The 23372-nt window shown below is 42.5% G+C and overlaps 2 protein-coding genes across 2 annotated transcripts; one reads left to right on the top strand and one right to left on the bottom strand.

The window, feature by feature from the left end:
- Window positions 1–4512: 4512 nt before the first annotated feature.
- LOC124646878 (subtilisin-chymotrypsin inhibitor-2A-like) lies at window positions 4513–4737 on the bottom strand. The gene has a single exon (XM_047186921.1). The coding sequence runs from the start codon at window positions 4735–4737 to the stop codon at window positions 4513–4515; it is 225 nt and encodes a 74-aa protein (XP_047042877.1).
- A 7216-nt stretch (window positions 4738–11953) lies between these two features.
- LOC124646930 (disease resistance protein RGA5-like) lies at window positions 11954–21144 on the top strand. Its single transcript, XM_047186967.1, has 3 exons — window positions 11954–12008; window positions 17067–17897; window positions 18819–21144. Coding segments are annotated over exons 1-3 (3159 nt in total). The 5' UTR covers window positions 11954–12006.
- The last annotated feature ends 2228 nt before the right edge of the window (window positions 21145–23372 follow it).

Here is a 23372-nt window from a genome sequence, read left to right as displayed (position 1 = left end):
AACAAATGGTTCAAGAATTGCCTATGGACAACTCCTACAAATATAACTCAATGCAAACATTAGTCCATAGGGATTGTCATTGATTACCAAAACCACACATGGGGGCTCCATGCACTTTCAGGAGGCGCCGGAGCTGCTAACATCACCAGAGCAGGCCGCTCTCCTCGCCTCGCTCGACACGGAGTTTCGGCCGCTCTATTTATTTTATTAACCGCCGGATCAGATTCCCCACTTATTTTCGTTGCCAATTTATTTGTAATAGAAAATATCAAATGATGGCGTGTTACTTATATCATTTAGTGGCGTGTCGGGAAACGCCGCCAACATGTGTATCTGGTGACATTGCTAGGTCGAATGCCACCATTATTCGTCGGAATGGTGACGTGTCGCATCAACGCCACTACGATGGAGTAAAAGTGACACCAACTTAGTGGCATGCCACATCAACGCCACCAATTACAAAAACGCAACCCTACTACAAGTCTATGGACCTTGACCTGGATATATGTTGATAAGAAATATGTGTAGATGGATCGAAACAATCCGCAAGACATGTGAGAGTGCCGTCCATATGTCTATATGCTTGAGCCATTGAAATACAAGGATATAAGTCATATAGATGTGACTGATTCAGGAAATTTATATCCTAGCATTGGCAAACACAATAGATTATGTAATTGAGGCCATTGCGATGAACTTCTTAATTTTGATAAGCAGTTATGTGTTCTGTGCATTTCATCTTTTTGGGTACAGAGGACATGAAATAATAAAGATCATATGGGAAGTCCCAAATACATATGTATGATACTCATATTTACACGGACCAATGCATAGATACGACGTGATTTTTTTAAAAATAATACGAATTATTTTATAATTTTCGGAAATATCACATGATTTGAATCATTTTTTTATTATGTGACTTGATCGGACACACCCTATCGGTCATTAGCCGTCCGATCGGCCAAACGGTCGTCTGACCAGCGATGCACAAAAGCCTGCATGGGGACTGGTCGGCAACCAGTGAGCCGATCGGCCACCAGTGTGCAAAGCACCACCAAGCAGCAAATTAAGTACTCCCTCCGCTTTCTCCGCCCTTTCCTTTCTCTCGTACTACCACATCCATTTAAGGAATAAGGCGCACGCGTATTTTAAGACGAACTTTGACCATAAAAAATAAGCAATAAAATATTAATTTTTTATATGTAATTAGCACCGTTGGATTCGTACTGAAAAGCACTTTCTAATAATGTTAATTTCATACAAACAATTTTTATATATTTAAAGTAATTTTTGGTCAAACAAAAAACACGTAAAAAGAGAACGTCTTATTCCTTGAAATGGAGGTAGTACTTCCCAAAGGTGCTGCTGAAGCATGCACCACCAATTAAACTTGCATGCGCTGTTATTCTATGGATGACACTAAATACGAGAGGGCACCAAGAGGAGAAACGCAATTAGCATGCTACAACTTTATTGATCTACGCTATCTCAACCTTTGTAAAGGTAATAGAGAAAGTTTCATTGAAGACTTTGTTACAAACGCGACAAGCAAATAACGAAGATTGATAAAGGAACATACACAGGGGACACAAGATTTTAACGTGGAAAGCCCCTTTCAACACAGAAGGGGAAAAAATCATGGGCGCCAGCCAGCAAAACTTCACTATATCAGGAAGTGTTTACAAACGCCGTGAAATATCTTATAATCTGATAAACCCTAGCATCCCATTCTTGCTATGAGGTCCTCTTCCAGGGGGGTCACCTCAGCATCATGAGAGTTGAACTGGAGGTCCTGGGCGCCTCCTAGGGTGATTTTTTTATCTGGCTGGCCTGTCTGGACAGGTGTTGGACGGGTGAGAGGCTGGCGCGTCGTGGTCTACCACATGCGCCCAGATGCCCGCTGTGTGACCAATCCGAGGAGAATATGACGCATCTACTCACTGGATGCTCATTCTCCAGGACGATCTGGTTCAAGGTCCTCTCGTGGATTCGATCCACCTCAGGGCCTCCGGCTTCGGAGGGGGACTTCGTGGAGTGGTGGTCGGTGCGGACCGCTCCTCGCTAGTTGCGCAAAGATACATCGTCGATAAATCATGCTCACGACGTGGTGGATCTGGAAGCACTGGAATGCTACGATCTTTAACAACGCTCAGACTTCGGTGCCTTCCCTGCTCAACGACATCAAGACCGAGGCACAACAGTGGGCGAGCGCGGGAGCCCGGGGTGTCCGCCATATCCTCCCCTAGACTAGGTCTCCTTTCTTGGGTCGAGTTGTAGTGCGGGGTGTTTGTCCCTTTGTGGACATGTACATGTAACCTTTTCTATCTATCAATGCATCGAAACGCAAGTCTTTTGCGTTTTCGCGAAAATCTGATAAACCCTAGCCGGCGGCTTACAAGAGGTATATAGATGGTGGCAACGATCCGCTCCTCAGAAGTTAGCCCCCCTTTAGAATAAATTTGGATCACAATACAACAGACTTAAGCAAGCTCGCAAGCTTCCTACCCGGACTTGGGGACTTGAGCAACGGTGTGGCGGATCAAGTAATCACAAACTTACATTGTAAAGTACTTATAGAACAGAAGATCGACCCACCTGACAGCTACCGTGAGAAGATATTTGAACTCATATCATCAGCTTAATGAGTATTCATAGAAAATCAAGATGCATTATTTAACGTATTCAAAAACTAAACTAGTTATGTAATCCCATGGTAGCTTTACAAGAATGTGGCAATGTGACAGAAGATACCGCATTTGTCATTTAGCTAGTAATACGTGCCTACACATCATCAGATAAAGTGATGCCTATCTATCTTGACCAGAAAAGAATGATCTATCTCAAGCAGAAAAGAATGAATGAATTTTGGTATACTCGAAAATTATAACCATGTACATTAATACGAATACCCCTGGGAAACGTAGACAGACTGACCAATCATTTTCGCTCGAGCTTTTCCCTTCAAAGAAATCTAATATTAGATTGTTTCTTTGTAGATCTGGTTGGCCTCCGGACAGGCTGCCAAACACACTCATAACGATTTGAAGACAAGCCCAGGGTGACTGTGAAATTGGCCACGATTATTATTCGAAAAACCTCTGCAATTGCAGATATTTATAGGTACTTATTACTGCAGCTGCTTTTTGTATTCTATATTGTCAGAGTTGTTATGTCTAAGTCATTTAAAAAAAAGGTAAATAAGTATTTTTTTAATCTTAAACCACATGGGATGTCCATATATATCTAACTCAATTTATGATAAGCATGGAGTACCATATGCATATATGTCTTAGGCACATTTACACATAAAAGAATTTTATACGGCACACTCATGTATAAACCTGAACCTTAGTATTTTGTGCTCTCGCAAATACTCCCAACTGAATTTTTTTACCTGGGTGTACCTACAAATCTTGATTGCTTAAATATCCCAGTGTATCAGAAAATAACATTTCAGTACTAAATTAACCTTAACCTGCTAAATTTCAATGTGATGTGTTCAGGGCCGTACCCGAGAAAATGGAGGCCCAGTGCGAAACCTAAAATTAGGCCTAGATAACATAAGGGTAAAATATAAGTACATTATAAATTAATATTTCATCTCTATCCCAAATTAGAGGTCACAAATTTATCTAGATACGGACATATTTAGACGCAAGTCTAGATACACAAACGTGTGTATCTATACAAATCTGCTTCAAGTAGTTCATGTCAGAGGAAGTATAATTGCTTGATGAACTGTGACTTAGCAAAACGAAAATCTCGAAAAATGTTATCTTTATAGAAATCTCCTACCACAAAATATCAATGCCATATTGTTGATTCTTAATTTTCTGATATTTTTCTTATTGATTTGTGTAATGGTGTGAGCGGAGTCACTAAGGTCTCGCATAGCTATACAGGGTGGGTGAGATATGAAAAGTACAAGATGGTAAAGCATACTTACTTATCCACACAATGAATTTATTCTGCAAAAATGCGAATAAAGTAATCCGAGCAAGTAGCTTTCTCTTTAGAAAGTTCCAAGGGAGTAGCTAGGATGGCAGAGGTGGAGAATTGGGAGCTACAATTGTAGGAACAGAATTCCGCCATGTATGTATGTATGTATGTATGTATGTATGTATGTATGTATGTATGTATGTATGTATGTATGTACGTATGTATGTACGTACATACGTACGTATGTATGTATGTACTTTTTATGTGCCACATAATATTCAGTGTTCGTCTATTCTTTTTGTATTACATTGAATAGTGTTGTACTATATTTGCGGTTATTTCGTTGATTTTTTGCTACAATCGTTATGGCATAAAATCCTATCCAAAAATTAAGGGATGAAGTCTCTGCACACAAGCTCACTAAAAACTTTAAGAGAACAGCAACTTCTTATTGTATGATCTGGTTATCTCAATCTTGGTAAAGCCAAGAAGAGGGCAATCTGCATGTACAGGTACAGATTTTTATTGTACGATCTAGCGGTATCTCATACCGGCGATCTCCCAAGCTAGCTAGCCAACACGGGGGACCTCGACAACGGTGTCGACGAACAGGCGGACACGGTCGGTGCGGTAGTCATAGGTCACCGGTGACCCCGCCGGCACCACGACGATCTTCGCGTCCGGCTTGTCCATCAAAATAACCTTCTTGGCCTCCTCCACGCACTTCCCCACCAACTCCGGCCAGGACGTCTTCTCAGCACCCCCTTCAGCCTGGCTGCTCATCCCAGAGCTCATATTCGCCGATTAACTCCTAGATCAAAATAATTTATAGAAAGAGTCAAACAAAAGCACTTGGGAGAACCTAGTAATAGAACCGAAGAATAAGAAGTAACACACTAACAAGGTAATAGAACAGAAGATGGACCAAATCGTCTGTGACTATGAGATCGAAGATGTTGAACTTATATCGTCAGCTTAATGTGTATTTATAGGCAGCCAAGGTGTGGATTACTTAATGTGCACACCAAGTAAGCTAATGATGTAATCCATGTTAGTTTCAGATGGTTGGCGCCAATGTGGGAGAGGATATGCAATTTGTCTTTAGTTAGTATTACGTGCCTACACATCACCAGATAAACTGATGCTTATCTATCTCAAGCAGAAAAGGGTGAATAGGTTTTGATACGTAGTTGTAAGTTGCAACCACCACTAACATTGACGTGATCATCCCTTGGAGGTATATAGATGGATCAATCGCTTGAGCTTAATCCAAAGTCTAGTTCTCCAAATCCTCATGGTTGTACTTTATACATATGTGAAATCCCTTAGCCCCTCTAACTGGCCTTGGTACCTTCCATCAAAGGAACGGTTTGATGGAATGCGCATCTCTCAGATAGAAATCCTCACCACCTCTTTAGCTGAGGATCAATTTTTGTCAAAAAGATGTTCTGCACTGCAGCGCTTCATCATCATACAGCTTCAATATACCCTGAATCTTGTCCCGTACACGTGTGACCAGTACCACCACATGTGTCCCAAAGGAGGCATATCCATGTATTTCAGATAATTAGTCGGGCGGTCATCTCGGATGAACTTCTTGACCGCCTTAGAAGTTAAATTTAGTCAAAGTTGAATACTGTCACATACACATGATTCAATGCGGAGCATACTCATATAAGCGCTGAACATATATCAGAACAAAACTCCATTAATTACCATCAGTCTGGGAGATGATTGTAATCTAGGAATTTAGTAATTTCAGAGCTCCCTATATAGAAGGCTACCCAACGCGTGGTGTGAGAGCGACTGTTGACACGCCGGCCATGGTATCGACGAAAATGTAGATGCGGTCGGTCCTCAGGTCATTGAACACCGGTGAGTCTTCAGGCACGACGATGATGGTGGCATCAGGCTTGCCCTTGCGGATGATGTTCTCTGCCTCGTCCGCGGGCATCCCGACCACCTCCGGCCACGACGTCTTCTTTCTGATCCTCGGGACGTTGTACCACTAGCTCATCGCCGGCTCACCACTGCGATCGAACGAGCTATCTCTATCTCTATCTCTACTATATAAAAAGGAAGAACTGGTTCTGTTTCCTCCGGTCTAAGGTTTCGTCCTACATATTTTTTATATGACCAATTTGCCCTCCCACTACACAATCAAACAATTAATCACCGCGCCAATAGAAAGGAAAGTAAAGAAAATTAGAAAGAAATCACCGCACCATCAGAATCGAAAACCATACAAAGGAAACTCCACATCCTCTCCCGATTCCAACGCCACCATCCTCTCCCCTCCCGGCCTCCCCCGTCACCACTCTCGATCGAAGAATGCTCCACCTCGATCTCGACGCATCGGTAGTCTGTCCATCATCCTTGCCGCCGCCCCACCTCCGCTGGCCCGCAAAGATGGCTTCACGCCGGCGCGCGTCCTGTGTTGGGAGAAATCCCAAGGGAATTACCAAGGCTGCCTGCCTCGATGTGCCCCACGGCCCTTTCATATGCCTCAATCTGCCCCACAGCCAACATCAGTAAAGTACAGCACAACCTCTTCCTGGAGGAATCCATCAATCCCTCTTCTTCCTGGGATAAAGTAGCGGCCAACGGATCCATCCGTAAATCCCCAAGCTTGCAAAGGAAAGAGACCCTCACCCAGTTGCGAGCGGACGCGCCTATCGTTCCTTCCGGCGAGGCGAGACGTCAAGCAGGTGTTGTTTTTCGTACGAATTTTTGCCTACTGATTGGCCGCTTAAGTAATTTTATGCCCAATGTAGTATCTTTTAGGTCCAGAACCACATGGATAATTAGAATAGTTGTTTATTGTTGTTGTTTGCCTAAAATCAGTAGTTTAGAACTATAATCGGCGGTTGGATATTTTATATTTCAATTTAATTCTAATTGGTTACACTGAAGTTAAATTACTCCCTCCATTCACGAAAAAACAATTTGGATCTCGGGCACTGGTGCTCCTGCCTCCTGGTGTCAAATAATCACCCAAAAAAATTCCACACATACTAATATATTTTTATTGGACCGGTAAATTTGCATAGAGTAATTTAAAATAATGCGACTTGTGATAAATAAGAACTTTGATCATGTTTTTATAATTTTGGAGCTTCAGACGTATGAGCTTTTGTAATCCACTGTTGCAGCTTCAAATCTTTTAGGGAGTTCTTTTATATGTGCTGAGATTTTGTTCTCGAAAAGTGTTGAGATTTCATATATTTAGCACCTATGAATATTTGATGTGTTATGATGTATTAGATCTAGCTTTTAGATGAAAGCTGTTGTGAAAGTTACATTTTCTCTATATTATGCTTATATTCGATGAATTGCGTGTTAAAAAAATCCGCTTGGCTTTTGGCTTGCCCAGGCTTCAATTATTTTCTAGGTCCGCCACTGCAAACAAGAGTAGCTCCCCGCGCGGTGGGATCATACCTGCCATGATTGGATCAGCCTCCTGGATCCAACTCCACCGGACATGCTGGCCTCGCGCACAACGCCATCGTCATGCGCACCTCCTGCAGGTAGCTGCTCCGACAGAAGGTCCATGATGCTGCGGCCAGGGAGAACATGCTCCTCAGAGAGGAGAAGGTCCCTCACGAAGTTCCACCACTGTCAGAACAACCACCTTGAGGCCTTGTGCTGCCGAAGAAGCCAGCGGGTACCATCCTCCAGTTCTCCCACGCCGTCGAGCATGAGTGCTAGGTTAAGCAAGGTGAGTTTTCCATGGAGATCACCACGGGCAAGGTTTTTTTTGTTCCTGCAGGCTCATCATTTGGTTCAAGGAAAATAACTTTAACTCGCGATTTTTGTTGATGCAGGTGCATGCATCTTCTTGCAGCTCAAGGTTTTACTACGTTGCGGCATTTACTTCTTAAATCCAGGTACCTCAATCTATGATGATGCATGAAAACGCACTTGGGGATCATAATAGATCACCAAGTAAAGAAAAGCAAGTGAAATACATCCTTATATCCAGCTTGGTCAATTTAAATTTGAGAAGACAAGGGAGGTTTTGGTTGAACTTTTGTGCTACCGGTGCTCTACTCAAGTACTAGCAAGTCAGCGCTTGCACGTATTTCAAGTTCTAGCTATTGTTGATAGTTTACATCACATGTAATCTTGATGCTATTTAGTCTTAGCAGTACATACACAAACCGTACTATTTATTTTCCACGGTCATAAATTCTGAATGAATAAAACAATACACACGGGAAGAAGACATGCTTGATGTTACCATCTCAATACTGAATATGTCATTTTTTTGTTTTGTTTGATGTCTACAGGAAACACCATTACTCTTTACTCTGTTAGTGAGTAAGCTAAGTGATATTACTTTTCCTGTAAGTTCTTCCTCTATATTTCCTTTGTGATGCTTCCATGTATATTTTCAATTCCTCCATAACTAAAAGATCATAGCTCGGATTTTAGTGCTTTCATCTGTTACTTATATTTTCTCACTCAATTAATTGACTTTATAGTTGCTTACATTGTCTCGCTCTCTGTATTTGCATACTGGTTTGAATCTATTTTGCCTTGTCTAGGTAGTTTTCAGTATTAGGTTCAAAGGCATGAGCAACAAGATTGGGCTCAAAAGGATGCAGTAGTGCCAACAGTTGTTGAACTGTCGGTCCCAAATTACGTATTGCGAAAGCACATAAGGCCTCTTCCTATTTTCTCGATTTCTACTTGGATTTTTTGGCTGCATGGCCAAGCGGACCTATACTTCCCAACGAAAATGTTTCCTTAACATACATATTAGCTTATTCATCTTGGTGCAAAGATGTTAAAACTTTAAAATATCACCTATGAGTTTAGACTTAGAAAGATTACTATTGCAAGCAGAACGCAACATGACTCAGCAGTAGATTTCCTCTAAGCAATTTCATTTTAGTTCGTAGTATTAGTCGTGCAATTTCAAAAGACCAGCATGTCGTGTTATACACGAACCCATCGATTTACGTTCCGTTTTTGTTTCTCTTTTTTTCAACGTTCTTCCGTTCTTGTCGCAGGTCGTGGCTCTTTATTCTGCAAGTTGGATCGTGGGAGTTAAGAAGACATGAAGGTGAATTGTGAAGGTCAAGTCAATCTGGGAAATCAACAATCCCTAAGAACCCCTAAGAACCTGATTGTAGCTTTCAAGTTGAACCTCAAGGAGGAAAGAAGACACATGTGCTAGGGACACCTGCCTTGGGCAGGAAATTCACTCGATGTGTTAAATGGTAGCATCACCTGCCTTGGGTAGAAAACTCACCCACGGCGGCACAAGTGATATCATCTATGTGTTCTCTAATATTTTGTTAAAAAATTTCTTAAAGAGTTACATGATTACATTGATGTGTTCATTGATGCTCTGAACATGTATTATACCTTCACTATCAGTTATTTGCCAGTTTGCATTGTAGATCACCTTCCAGTGTTTGCATCATCTTTCATGTTCTATGATTTTTGCGTTTTTACATCTTTGCATTTGGCTAAATTACCATATACCTGCTAGCATTAATCACAGATGGGAGTGCATTCTGAAAGTAAAGATTGAGGGATCCATTGCTCAAAAGTTAACAATATAGAATTTATGAATTATGTGGCATGGTATTTGACAATAGTAGATACTCAAACTCTCAAACAAAGGTATTATCATGTTGTAGTATATTATGATATCCTTGATTTGTTTTGAATTTTCGTAGTGAGTTGTGAGTTATATATGTGCTTTGAGAAATAAAATTTAAGGACCCGTAGCAACGCACGGGCATTTGTACTAGTATATAGCTTAAATATGAACGCAGAAATAATCAAAGGATGGCAATTGACCGTGGGATTAATAGCGCAAGTACTCACCACCGTTGAACTGATCGAACTGATAGCAGCTGCTGTTAACCAAAGGCAATATCCATCCACCGGTGATTTGGATATAAGATGGTGCGTATACGTCTGCATTTATCGAGAGCAAGTGCTGTTAGCTAGCTTAGCTAAGACAAAAAAAAAAGCGACCTAATTAATTAATTAGGCATTGAGAGTACTCCAAACGATGTTAACAATATACATGCCGCGTTACTCACAAAGATCCAAGGGACAATATTTGCTGTAGAGATCAAACGGGTAATTAGAAAGCAGAAAGTATAATATGCTACTATAAATATGTCACTAGCCACATCGTGTTCATCGATCATTACTTGACGGAGCCGTTTATGCAGGTTTTTAAAAACTGTGAGGACATCTTCCACATGCTCTGCTTTCTTACTCACTCTGTTTCAAAAAAGATGTCACGGATTCACCTAAATTTGGATACATTTATACACTATTTAATGCATAGATATATTCAAATATAGAAAAATGTGAGACATTCTTTTCGGGGCGGAGACAGTATTACTTATTCTAGGACTTGTCATTATTTGTATGCATGAATTGAGTTAGGCTTAATTTGATGAGTGAGAGTCCACCAATCAGAATGCTAGCATGAAATATATTGCTACTCATGTAAGGATCAGGCCAACGACATCACACAAATTTTGATAAGTAACAATTCTACGGAGACTTGCAAGAAAATTCTCGAGGAAGCACTTGCCACAACTAAGAAGATATGGGGTTGCTTCTTCAATTTATCTCATTGAATTTAGAATCCTCTAGTGTGGCTTCACACTTGTGTACGTGGAATGGGCATTGGCGGCGACTTTGCTATTGTTGTTTCACAATGGTGGGTGAAGGGAAATACCACCGAAGACACCGTGGTGTGCCGTTTTGCGAGTGGTTAGAATCACTCTGGCGTGATGTACTCCTGCTTTGGATTTGTTAACGTGATGACATGTATGTCCAACAAATCTATAAGATATAAAATAAAGAGAAATGGATAGAGAACATGGAATGAGAAAGCTGATTATAGACTTATGATGAAGATGACAGAATGGCAAAACGGAGGAGTGTTCAAACGGAGTAGTGGCAAAATTGAGGTTTCAATCGGTAAATGGCAAACTGAAACTCAAGTCGATCATAGTGGTAAAAATGATAAAAATCCTTTATTTAATTTCCATGGTTTTGAACAAAATTTATGTTTGAATTTCCGTTACGTGGTATGCAGTTTTTATAACTGTTAAACTAATTTTGCAATTTGTTATGACTGTTTAACTGGTCCGTGAATCTACTATGAGCAAGCACGAGAGGAGGCAAGTTTTTTTTTTTTTGCTAAAAGTATTGTGGTGGAGATCTAAAAAATAGTATTGTGGTGGCTAGCGCCCCTACAAAGTTTGAAATGTTTTCCAAATGTCCGTCAAAACTTTAATTCTAAATCTGATCTAGAAGTATATGAAAACAGTTAAATCCATATGTGGACAGTGTTCAAATTTCGTCTTTTGTGTTTTTTTTCTTTTTCTGAATTATTCAACGCATAAAGAACACCAATTACAGCAAAACTCACCAATTCTCGGTCCTGTGTGTAGCTCCTCCGATGTGAAGCATTTTCTCCGATGGGCGGCCGTCCGACTTGCTAGAAGCATTTTCCTCCGCCGTCGTCGGCGATTCGCGCTGAGGTCGTCTTCATCGCCCGGACGGGGTGCCCCTCGGCCTCCTGTGCCCCTGCCATCATCTCCTCGGCGACTCGGCGTCCGCCCCGAGTCCCTGCATCGTGGAGGCATAAAATGAATCCAAGGCACGCTTCATCTTCTCGCCAACCAACGCCCCTGATTCATGGTGCTGTGGTGGGTGGTCTGCCTCCTTCCACCCCTCTTCTCAGTGGTGGTGTCTCATGCTCTGCGCAGACAGTGTTTGACAATATGACCAAGTGAGTAACCTGGCTTCTGCTTTCTCAGTTGCAGCGATTTGCAATGTACTTCGGGCCAATTTCCCCCTGCTCTGTGCTCCCTGTGATGTTGAGCCTAACCTTTCAAGTGTTGTGACTGACAGCGCCGTTTCATGGTGTGTGGATTCGTCCCGGATGCTGCCACTGTACTGCCGGAGGATGACGCATGCTGCAGCCTGTTACAAGGAATGGATGCTGCTTCCTTGATGCCCTCGAGTTACTCGACAAAAGGCACAAGAGAGATAATTGCGATCGACTACAACGACATCATGTGCGTAATAACAACTCTCTTGCCTTTACTCTGTTCCTATTTTCAAGTGTGCAGCTAAACGTAGCATGTATAGGTTACAATCGCCACCAAAACATAAACTTAGCCAGTAACTCCCTTTTTAGGACTAAAAATAAAAATAAAAATGTTTACACGGAAGAAGAACTAGCACAATCATAGCACCAAACAAGCACTCAAAAGAGGCACAATGTATCAAACGACCAGCTGAAGATAGCCTTACAACATGACTATTGGCTGACAAGCAGAAAAAAGTGAGCAAGCTTAAGGAAGGTAGATGCGCTCATCAAAGGGATGCAGAGTCAGGCTTCCTCACAGGGATCCTGCTCTTCTACTCCATCAATTCTGCATCAGCTACAAGGGTCCCTGTAGCATACCTCGTTTCATTATTAAGTTGCCGAAGGTGCCACCTCTTGCAGTTGCACCGCGTCCAGCACGAAAGGCCCTTTAGCAAAATTAACCATGAGTCCTGGTTTGATGGATTCTGTAGCATTATTCTCCTGCTCCACCCCCACGTATGCGGTAGAGCGTGCTGCTGGTGGTTCTTCATCAACTACACGTGGCCCCTCTCCGATGTGATACCCATGTGCCGGTTCCTCCTCAACTGCAGCTGGTGTCTCCTGAAGGCCACCTGCGATGAACAGAACAGTCGGCCTGTTATGGTGGCTCCTCGCCTCTGCTTCCCACACTTTTCTTGTCTTTTCGTCCACTTCAGGATGCAGAGAAATTTCCTTCAGCTCTCGGAGGCGCATGATTTCGACGCCGGAAAGACCAACTAGATCCTTGCAGATTAGTTGCAGAGAGATAATCTCTGGCCGAGCTCCATCTTCAATTGATAACACAGATGTCCCCATGACTTTCAGCTCAAGACATAGGCAGTGAAGGCTCCTGAACTTCCCATCTTGTATGACGAAACCATCATCGATGCTGTTGGCAGTCATCTTGAGGTACAGCAAGACAGGCACCTCGCCAATGACTGAAAGGAGATGCTGTGTCACAGACAGGGTGGTCGAAATGCTTAGCTTAGTGAGGTCACGAAACAAGGCAACGAACTTTGGCAATGTGGCTGAGTTGAAGTTGCCATGTAGCTTCAGTGAGCTGAGATGATACATATGTCCTGCTCTCAAGCTGTAGTGTTCACATACTTGATCTAGAGCACAGAGGGTACCGTTGGGTAATCCTTGGAAGTAAAGGGACAGGGATCGAACATTGTCTTCACCCATCTGAGTTTCAATGTACCTTTCGATGGCTTTGGAAATGTGATTATTCATGTCAACCTGACCTTGTTCAGTTTCCTCAGAATCGCACCATATCTTGACCTTGTTCAATCTCTTCATATGGTCCATAAGTAGCAACAATCCCTGACCCTTGTCGGCAACAAATCCCTTGACCGTCTGTAACGTACATTCTTTGGGCAGTCTCTCTGTCTTGACTTGGTCTTGAAGCTTAAACTTTCCAATCAGATGAATTAAGCAGGGTAGACCAATAGCTTCCACTGGGAGCACATTCACCCTTGTCTTGCTTACATCAAGTGTCTCCAGCAACTTAAGTTGTGCAATTTCCCTGGGAATCCTTGTGATATTGGGCCCAAGACTTAGATATCTCAGATTCCATAGATTGCATATGTCTTTAAGATGATAATCTTTGACATCAATGCAACCTTCCAGGTCCAACACTCGTGTAAGCTTGTACTTTTCAAAGTTGGAAATAGCATCACCTGCATTCCCTATAACAGTTAGAGATCTGACACGAGATAAATCGATGTCTGGCATTGTTCTGGAGTTTCCGCTGCTACTATCATGGATAAAGAAGTGACGAACTTTTTTGTGCTGAGAACCATATGGCATGATGAATTTCTTAGACATAGACTTGTGCAACATGAATGCGTGCATGATACCATGAGCTTTGCATGTCTTCTCTGTATCACTGCTGATTGGAACAACAGGCAGAATGATACTTCGGTTGATAAATGTCTTGAAGGTTTCATCAGCTAGAATTTGGTGCCAGCCTTGATGATGGCGTGCATATCCTTCAGCCAACCATCGCCTGGTTATGACATTCTTCTTGAGGGGATGATCCATTGGGAATATACCTAGGTACAACAAACAGGTCCTGACACTGTAATCAGGCAAACTGGTGTAATTCTCCCTAAGAACACCTCGAAGCCTTGCAAAGTTAGGCTCGTCTTCACGTTCCAGATATGTACCCAAATCGTTGCACAATTTGTTACATAATTTCCCTGTGAGTACCTTTTCACAGCTCAATTGGCATGCCACACTATAAAGAGCAAGTGGAAGACCACCACATTGCTTCAGGAGTTTTGCTGCACCCAGCACTATTTCAGGTGAGCATCTTCCCATGAGAGCTATTTTTCTAGAATCTTCTTCTCCAAGAGCTCTCATGCTGTACACATAACCAAAGGTACATCTATCCTCTTCGCGGGGATAATTGCAGCATCTATTAGCTACGGACTGAGTGGCCGTTGTCACAATTATTCTGCCATTATCCCTGAAGGCATTCCTCAGCGTATTCCAGTGCGTCAAGTGCTTCTCCTTAATGTCATCAATCACGATTAAATACCTGCTAGACAAATGAAAATCAGATTTTGGTAAACGTAAAGTATCCAACAGTGTATTTGGAAGCATGTAGATATCCAGTCTACATGTGTGGATCTAGAAAACACAAGCCATCTTCTTCCACGAAAAGTGTATTTGGAAGCTTCGACACCCTGTTTGCTCACATTGTCCAGCGGGTGACATTTGTGGCCTTAAACCTAGAAGTATTTCAATTATTTTATGGAATTGGTTTTTATATACGAGTAAATTCATTAAGGCGCAAACTGTATGTGCTCTGTTTGTCTATCTAGAATTGCCCAACGATATTATTTTTAATAAAGATTTCTTGAAACTTTGTGGGCTATTCATATGCCTACCCAAGTACCCATTCAATATGTACTTGGTAATTTTATTCACCCAATGATACTTTCACACAGATTGTTCTTGCATCTCGGGTATTTCGTTGTGAAATGTCCAAAATTCCACAGGAGTTTAGCTTTTTATATAAAAAACACTTTTGGCCTTGTCACTTTCTTTTGAACATTGGTGGCATATGTGCCTATATATAAGAGCACATATAGGAGAATGTCTTATTTTACAGTTCCAATCACCATAAGGAAACATTGATTTAAGCGTAGCTGCATAATTTTTTATTTTTTCGGGAGCTAGTGGAAGATTGATAAGTTGGTTGGGATACACTCTAATACATGATTTCAGGCTAGCTTGTACTACTGTGTAGACAGGAGTAAAACTGAAAATAGTTGATGCGCAAGACTTAATTACACATACCTGTCCTCGTGGTATTCTGTGGGAGATGTTGCAGAAGACACTTCCCCAAGACTAATCTCATCTTGTATATGTTTGACAACCCCATTGGCACCCTTATAATCCAGCAAGTGCCCATCAACCCATACACAGCGGAGTGCTCCTTCCATTTGGACAGTATCGTAGACTGCTTTTGCAAGGGTTGTCTTCCCTGAACCACCAAATCCCACAACGGCGACCACCCTCAGCTGAGCTGCAGCCCTGCTAGTACTAGTACCCTCTGCTTCATCTTCGTTAGGTTCGATGCCGAGCAGCGCACGAAGCTCCCTGGTAGCATCCGCGATGCCCACAGGATGACAATGATCCTGCGCATAACTCACTTGCTGTGCGGTCTCGTTTATTTGGCCTGGGCTTGGTCTCCATCAGCTAGCAGAGAGGCGTTCAACGCCCGCTCCCGTGCTGCCGCCACGCGGTTCCTGAACTCCTTCATCTTGGCAGCGAACCGGAGACGGATGCGGAAAGTCCTGATGGCGTGAGCTGAGCGCCGAGCCCGCGACGCTCCAGCCTTGCAGGTAACGCGGTGCAGGAACCGCTCGATGCAATCTTCGATATCGTGGGTCAGCTCAGTGATCTCCTCGCCATACACCCTCGCGACGGCCGTGCGAGGAGGATGAGCAGCCATGGTCTGGTAGTCATCCACAGCTGCCGCCAGGATGCCGAGGTCAGTTTGCAGAGATATGCTTTCCCTTTCGATGTTCTTCCACATCTGGTACTTCTTCTCGAGCTCGCTGTTGAGTCTTCCCATGATGACGTTCGCGAAAGCAGTGGCTGCTGCTTTCTCCGCCACTAGTCCTGCCGGCAGTGCCATCTTCAGGTGAGATTGATTGCTTTGGGATCAGGGGAAAGTGGATTAAACGGAAGAAAATGTTACAACACAATCCAGTACTTGCACAGCACCTACTACATATGTGGCTAGGTACTCTGCTCCTCCATAAGTTCCCACTTGCTTTGCCACTATGGAATATCTCTAATACACCTTTTCCTGCAAAATTCTCTAATACAACTTGACTAGACTTATGATTTTTGGTTAGTTGTTTTTTAGAAGTGATTTTAAGTGGCCAACAATGATTGTCTCTACATAAACCAGTGATCTCTATCATGATGATCTGTTTTGTGTCTCTTACCTTAGTTAATATGTCAAGTCGTCGAAGGCCCCAGTAGAGTTGTCCTTTGTATTGTAGTAGTCAAGTAGTAGGTACGTCCAGTTGTCCTTATATTGTTTGAAAATATAAATATTCCACATCTCCTCATGTAATTTTGAAAAGAAATGGTCCACTTGACTTAACTTATTAGGGAAAACAAGAATGGTCCACATCCCCTTATATAATTTTAAAAGCAAACGGCCGACTTGACCTAATTTAGGTTGCAAAAAGACAAGTGGTCTGATTGTCCTCAAAAACAAAGAAAAAGCACCCATGGCTCTCTCTGTACGCCATGTTCAAGCCACTCTCTGGTCCATATCCCTCAGCGATTTCATAGGGGGTTGAATGTAGAGCAAAACTCATACAGATTTGGCAAAAGTCGCATGCAAGCCCAACTTAATGCTTCCACCCCTTACATGATTTCTTCTGCCTAGGTACAGTTACAGAATGCTTTGTCCATACCAATGTTGTTTATTTTGAAAAGAGAGCGACTAATAAATCTCTGGTTTGGTTCACTTCAGGAACAAGGAGATGGAGGCCCCAATCAGTGCTTCCCAGGGAGCCATGAGGTCCCTTCCAGGTAAGCTGGAGTCGTTGCTATTGGGACGCAAGCACAATCTGCGGCCAGAAGAGAAGAACAAGCTCCGCATCCTCCAAGGTGATCTCCAGGGACTAATAGACAATTTCCTATTGGAGCCATCAGAGGTGGAGTCTCCTGCCTCGACGGCTAGCTTCTGGATGAAGGACATGCGCGACCTGTCATTCGACATCGATGACTTCCTTGATGAGCTCGCCGAAGCCGGCACCAGTGGTTCCAGGAGCAGCACCCTCCAGACACAAAATCTCCCGCGTGTTAAGATCTCTAGGTTCCCAAAGAAGCTGAAACGGCACCAATGGATCGCCGACGAGATCTCAGAGTTTAGGACTCGCGTCAAGGAAGCAATTGAACGGCACAAAACCTATCTTGGTTACTGCAAGTGGCGGTCTAGCAGCAGCAGCTGTCAGCTGGGTGAACGCCCGCACTCCCCAATCATAGGTAGCATTTCCCTTGTTGGTGTGGAGAGGTCCATCAAACAGCTTTGTGGCTGGCTGGCTAACGATGGACAGCCAGAGCACAAGGTGGTGTCCATTGTTGGAACTGGTGGGGTTGGTAAGACCACCCTCGCGAAAGAAGTGTACCGTAAGCTTGAAGGCCAGTTTGAGTGCCGTGCTTTTGTGTGGGCGTCGCGAAAACCAGACATGAAGAGGCTCTTCACCAGCATACTGTCACAAGTTAGGCGGCACCAGCTCCCCGATTCTTGCGAGGTGCATAAACTAGTATTGAATATCAACAAATACCTCCAAAATAAAACGTAAGTGTTCTTTTTGGGTTATCTATCTTTTACTACATAAATGCAAAACTGTATGATCCTTACAATTTGGCATGCCATTCAAGAAGAAAGGTGCGTGAAGAGGAATAAGGATAAGAGAAACAGGGAGTAGGAGGAAGATGAAAAGTACTAGGTGGGGCACGGGAGAGACCGCTCAGCCTGGTTTTCTAGGTCCAAAATAGTTAATTAAAAAAACCTACTAGCTAGCATGTATTTGTTATCACATCCAGTGCTCTAAAAGATGTCTCGGATGTATTGCGATGATGAGCCATATATATCCCAAAAGTGAGGTGGAAATCTTCACCAATACCCTAATTTTCTGAGATGAGATGTCTAGGATTGGCTTTTCTATAGTAATGCGAGGAATTGAAGATGGTGACTTCTTACTAGGTTTAACAACATAGACTTTCTAAACACACAAGTGAACATTGTGCTAGAAAAATACTCATGTAAAGGTTCTATCAATATACAAATTAGAATTCGGAACAAATGAGTGAATAAAATGACATGTTCATTCGAACATATCCATATAAACAAGTGCTAGCCTTAACTGTCTTACCATCAATAATCATTTTGTCCCCTTTACTCGAATAAATCGTGCTATCTTTGGATGATTGAGCAGGTGCATGCGAGAGCGCAGAAAACAAATCAAAAGCTTAATAATGAATGCAGGATAGTACTTTCAAGAATAGTAATATAGCTCTTGTCATATCATGCTTTCCATAAAACAGACCAACATCTTAATAGTTTTTTTGTGGAAATAATTATTTCTTATACTCCTTTTGGTGTGAAGCATGATTTGAATCTTAGAATGATGCCGTCATCACTCCACCATCCTTCCAAGAGACTGTTTTCCTAATTGTTAGTTGCCATGAATAATATAATATAAATATTTTTTGGCAGGTACATAATTGTAATTGATGATCTATGGGCATCATCTACCTGGGATATTGTTAATCATGCTTTGCCAAAGGGAAAATGCTGCAGTAGAATATTAGCAACGACCGAAGTTGACGCTGTAGCTCAGGCATGTTCTGCAGATTCCTCCAAGTACATGCCTTCAGACAAAGCAGGTAACTCTATGTATATATTCAAGAAGGAACCGCTTAATGAAGATGAGTCAAGAGAACTTCTTTTAAGTACAGTATTTGGCATTCAAGCTGAATGTCCTCAAGGTCTAAAGGAAGTTTCAAATGAAATTATAAAAGTAAGTGGTGGCCTGCCGCTAACAATTAATATATTGGCCAGCCTCTTGGCACGTCAGCCAGCCAGCAGCCTAGAGCAATGGAATTACATAAAGAATTCACTGAGTTCCTGTTTTACCACAAATAATAGTTTGGAAGGGATAAACCAAGTTCTCAACCTTGGCTACGACAATCTTACCCACGGCTTGAAAGCATGCATGCTATACCTGTGTATGTATGAAGAGGACCGTGTAATCCTGAAGGTTGATTTGGTGAAGCAGTGGATGGCCGAAGGTTTCATCTGCGTGGTAGAAGGGGAAGATGGGAATGAAGTTGCACGGAGCTATTTTGATGAGCTTGTGAACAGGGGAATGATCCAACCGGAGGATATCAACTGCAATGATGAAATTCTGTCATGCAAAGTGCACAACATAGTACTTCGCTTTATTAGATATAAGTCCATAGAAGAGAATTTCAGCATTGCAATAGATCATTCTCAGACCGCTATAAGACTTGCTGACAAGGTTCGTCGGCTCGCCCTCCACTTTGGCAATGTTGAAGATGCCACACCGCAAGTGGCGGCAAGTATGAGACTGTCAAAAGTTAGATCACTTGCCTTTTCTGGATTGCTCAAGTGCGTGCCTTCGATTGTTGAGTTCCGTTTTCTTCAGGTTCTGATCCTTAAATTATGGGCTGATCCTGATAACAGTAGTGGAAAACTTAGTGGACCTGGTGACCTAAGTGTCAACATCCCTGAATCTGATGACTTGACAGACAACCTCAGTGAACCTGATGGAGTGAGTTATAACCTCACTGAAATTTCAAAACTGTTCCGGCTGAGATATTTTCATCTTGATGCATGTTATATGAGTGTGGAACTTCCTGCCCAGATGCAAAGTCTAAAAGATTTGATGGCATGGGAAATTGATGCTGAAGTAAATGTAGTTCCGCCAGACATTGTTGATCTGCGTGGCTTGCTCTACCTCAGCATTCCTAGCAAGGCTCGTCTGCCCACTGCTATTGGCCGCATGACTTCTCTTCGCAGTCTGGGAGTTATCGATCTTGGCAAGAACTCAACAGAAAATGTCATGAGCCTTGGTGAGCTGACCAATCTCCAGGATCTTTATTTGACATGTTCCACATTACAGCCTGATAACCTGGAAAATAACTTGGAAGGCCTGGGCTCGATAATTAGGAAACTAAGAAATCTCAGATGTGTAACTCTGGTACCTGCAGTCTCCTCTCATATAAACATTCAGGATGATGCAGGTGCTTCAAACATGAGCATTTCCTGGCATGGCTTCACCATCGAGCCCCTTTCTCCAGCTCTTCTTCAGAGACTGGAGTTGTCACGGCGCTGCTGCATCTTCTCCAGCCTACCTGAGTGGACAAATGAGCTTACCAAGCTTTGCACTTTAAAGATTGCAGTCAGGAAGTTGTCGAGTGAAGATGTTGTTATTCTCAATGGATTACCTTCTCTCACCGCTCTCTCGTTGTTTGTCTGGACCGTCCCTGTAAGAAGGGTCATGTTTGAAGGTGGGGGATTCTTTGTTCTCAAGTACTTCAAGTTTGTGTGTGCTGCACCATGCATTGTTTTTCTGGAAGGAGCAATGCCCGAAATCCGAAAGCTTAAGCTTGGTTTTAATGCTAATAAAATGGAGCGATGCAGCTTATTAGCTGCTGGATTCGAGCGCCTAACTCGCCTCATGGAAATCTCCACAAAAATTGGGCGAGCTAGTGCTGATAAATGCGACAGGAAGTCTGCACAGTTGGTGTTGACTAACGCCATTAGCAAGCATCCAAACATCCCCATCATCAATGTACAATTGGTGGATTGGAACTTTTCTGGTGGTGATGAAAAGTACATGGAGGCAAAAAAGGAGATATGTGATCAGACTTCAGAGAAACAAGATGTGATCGCAGGGGAAACCTCAGTTGAACATGGAATTCGAGAAAAGAAATTGGAAGAATATGCAAAAAAAGAAGGAAGGGGGCCACTAGGATTCGGAGCCCGATTTGTGGCTTCCCATCGGACCATTCTGTAGCCGCACGATAGGAAGCATTTTGGATGTTAGTTTCCATGAAATCAGCGCCTGATTGCATGCTCCAAAATAACTGCTCGTATCAACAGAAACCACTAATTACTAGGATACGCCTTGACTGCTTCCCAAACTTAACTCTTCGGGATTTTTAGGAAACCAAAAACCCCGTTTTGAAGGAAACTAGCAACAATTTAGCAAAATTTCAGGCATGCAAATTTGCTTCCGTTAACATGCAATTTTTGCAAAATTCAGGCATGCAAATTTCTGATGTTATTTATTTTTGTTTCCTTTGCGACTAATATTTACTTCCGTTAGAGCTGAATTTTGCTTCTATGTAAAAACTAGGTGAATGCCCGTGCGTTGCTACGGATGCCCGGGCTCTCTTTTTTCCCCATCTTGCAAGACAAGAAACATATGACTATATGAGTAATTAACCATTTAACACATTTCAGTTTTGAGAGTCCATACAAAATTACATGATCCATTAAAAGCATTTTAAAGTAAAAGTATTACGAAATAACATGGTTTCCTTTACGCAATCATTAAATTGTAAGACAAACACACAACGACCCATTTTCATGAAATAATATGAGCGCCAAGATGCATTCCTCATAGACACCTAGCAGCAGAATATGCAACATACTTGAAAACAGGGGTACCAGAAAACCGGATAATAAACTAACTATTGTAACATTTTACAAGCTCTTTCCAACGATCAGTGATCACCACACCAAACCGCACGGTTAGCCATCTCCCAAACTCTTCAATGTCTTCTTTCTAGTTGGTCAGCAAGCCCATGTACTCTTTATGTCTTCAAGGCTTCTTTGTTTGTATATCATCCACACCACACGAGATGGGCTTTTGTCAAATAATTCAAGAAGACATAAACAAGTGATAAGATATTTGCCAGAGCATATATTTCTTGTCTCGTAGACCTACAAATTATTATCAGCCCAAAATACAGCCTGCAGAGCCTGTAGGCAATGCAGAGACTGCAACATGAAATTGGATTATAAGTAAAAAATTATTGACAAATTCAATACCTAACCGGGCGAAACATTACAATGGTAATAAATTTTGAAGACACACCAACGATATACTTGCACTAATCATCTGTTATCTAGCAATGCACGTCACTATTATGTAGAGTGCACCATGACATCACTAAATAGAATTTTCAAGAGATGCACAACAAGGATGTCAAATTACCCATTGATTGATGAAATGTTGTAGTCATCTGTGTGACTGTGTAGCATCCGACAAACACTTGTTCTATCTATCTCATTCTTTTAGTAAAATAAAGTGTTCTAATTTTAAGGCTTGCTAGCCATCAAAATAAAGCATAAGTACATTCACTCTTTGTCTGAACGTAAAAGTATAATGTAAAAAAAACATAACAAGATTACAGATTGAATCACCTTAAAGTTCTCACTTCAACCTTAAAGTTCTCACTTCAGTAGTTGGCACCAATGACTATTCTCCTTCAATTGCCCTTCCACTGCAAATGATGCATGATCAAAAAAAAAATCAGAAAATGCCCCCAATCAACAGGCCCAAATATGCAAATTTTAGCTGTAAGAATTAACAAGACTAACAACAATATTTTAAATTGGCTTCGCTACTAATGTTACTAAAGAATTGTAGTGGATTTCTCAAATAAGTTCTCTCCCAATCGAGAACCCTAAAGTGACACATGGTTGTGCAGGAAAATTCTGGGGGCTCTGGGCAGATGTTTCTCCAATCGAGCCTTGCGAAAGCGCGGAGAGTTGGGGCTGGCATCGAGCTGCGGCGTGCATGCTGTTTCATCTGCGTGGGAGTGCAGGGAGGCGACATAGTCTATGATGAGAATGGAGCAGGAGAGTGGGTGATACTCTGCGCCTCTAGGGGCCGTCCATCATGGGAGACGGCGACATTGAGGTCGGCACATGGCAGTATGCATCCTCCCCTCGAGAGGAAGGCGGCATGTTAGTGGGAGTGGTTCATCTGGGTGTGAAGATATAGGTAGGTGGTCAGTGTGCAGGCGGAACGGACAAGGCGGCGGCGAGGATGATTGTTGCCGGCATGCGTGCATGCTTCCGAGCATCGGAGAACTGGGCGGGCATGGGAGGGCTGGGGTGGGGTGGCCAGCAAGATGGGTGATGAGGCGGCAGCCTGCTTGGATTGAGAGGGGGAGGAGCAGCAAATTGTTTGTAGGGAATGCATACACAGTAAGGAAATATCTCATAATTAAT

This window comes from Lolium rigidum, chromosome 4 (assembly GCF_022539505.1).
Source record: "Lolium rigidum isolate FL_2022 chromosome 4, APGP_CSIRO_Lrig_0.1, whole genome shotgun sequence".
Classification (NCBI taxonomy): Eukaryota; Viridiplantae; Streptophyta; class Magnoliopsida; order Poales; family Poaceae; genus Lolium; species Lolium rigidum.
The sequence above is the reverse complement of the archived record's forward strand: the minus strand, read 5'-3'. Positions and strand labels throughout refer to the sequence as shown.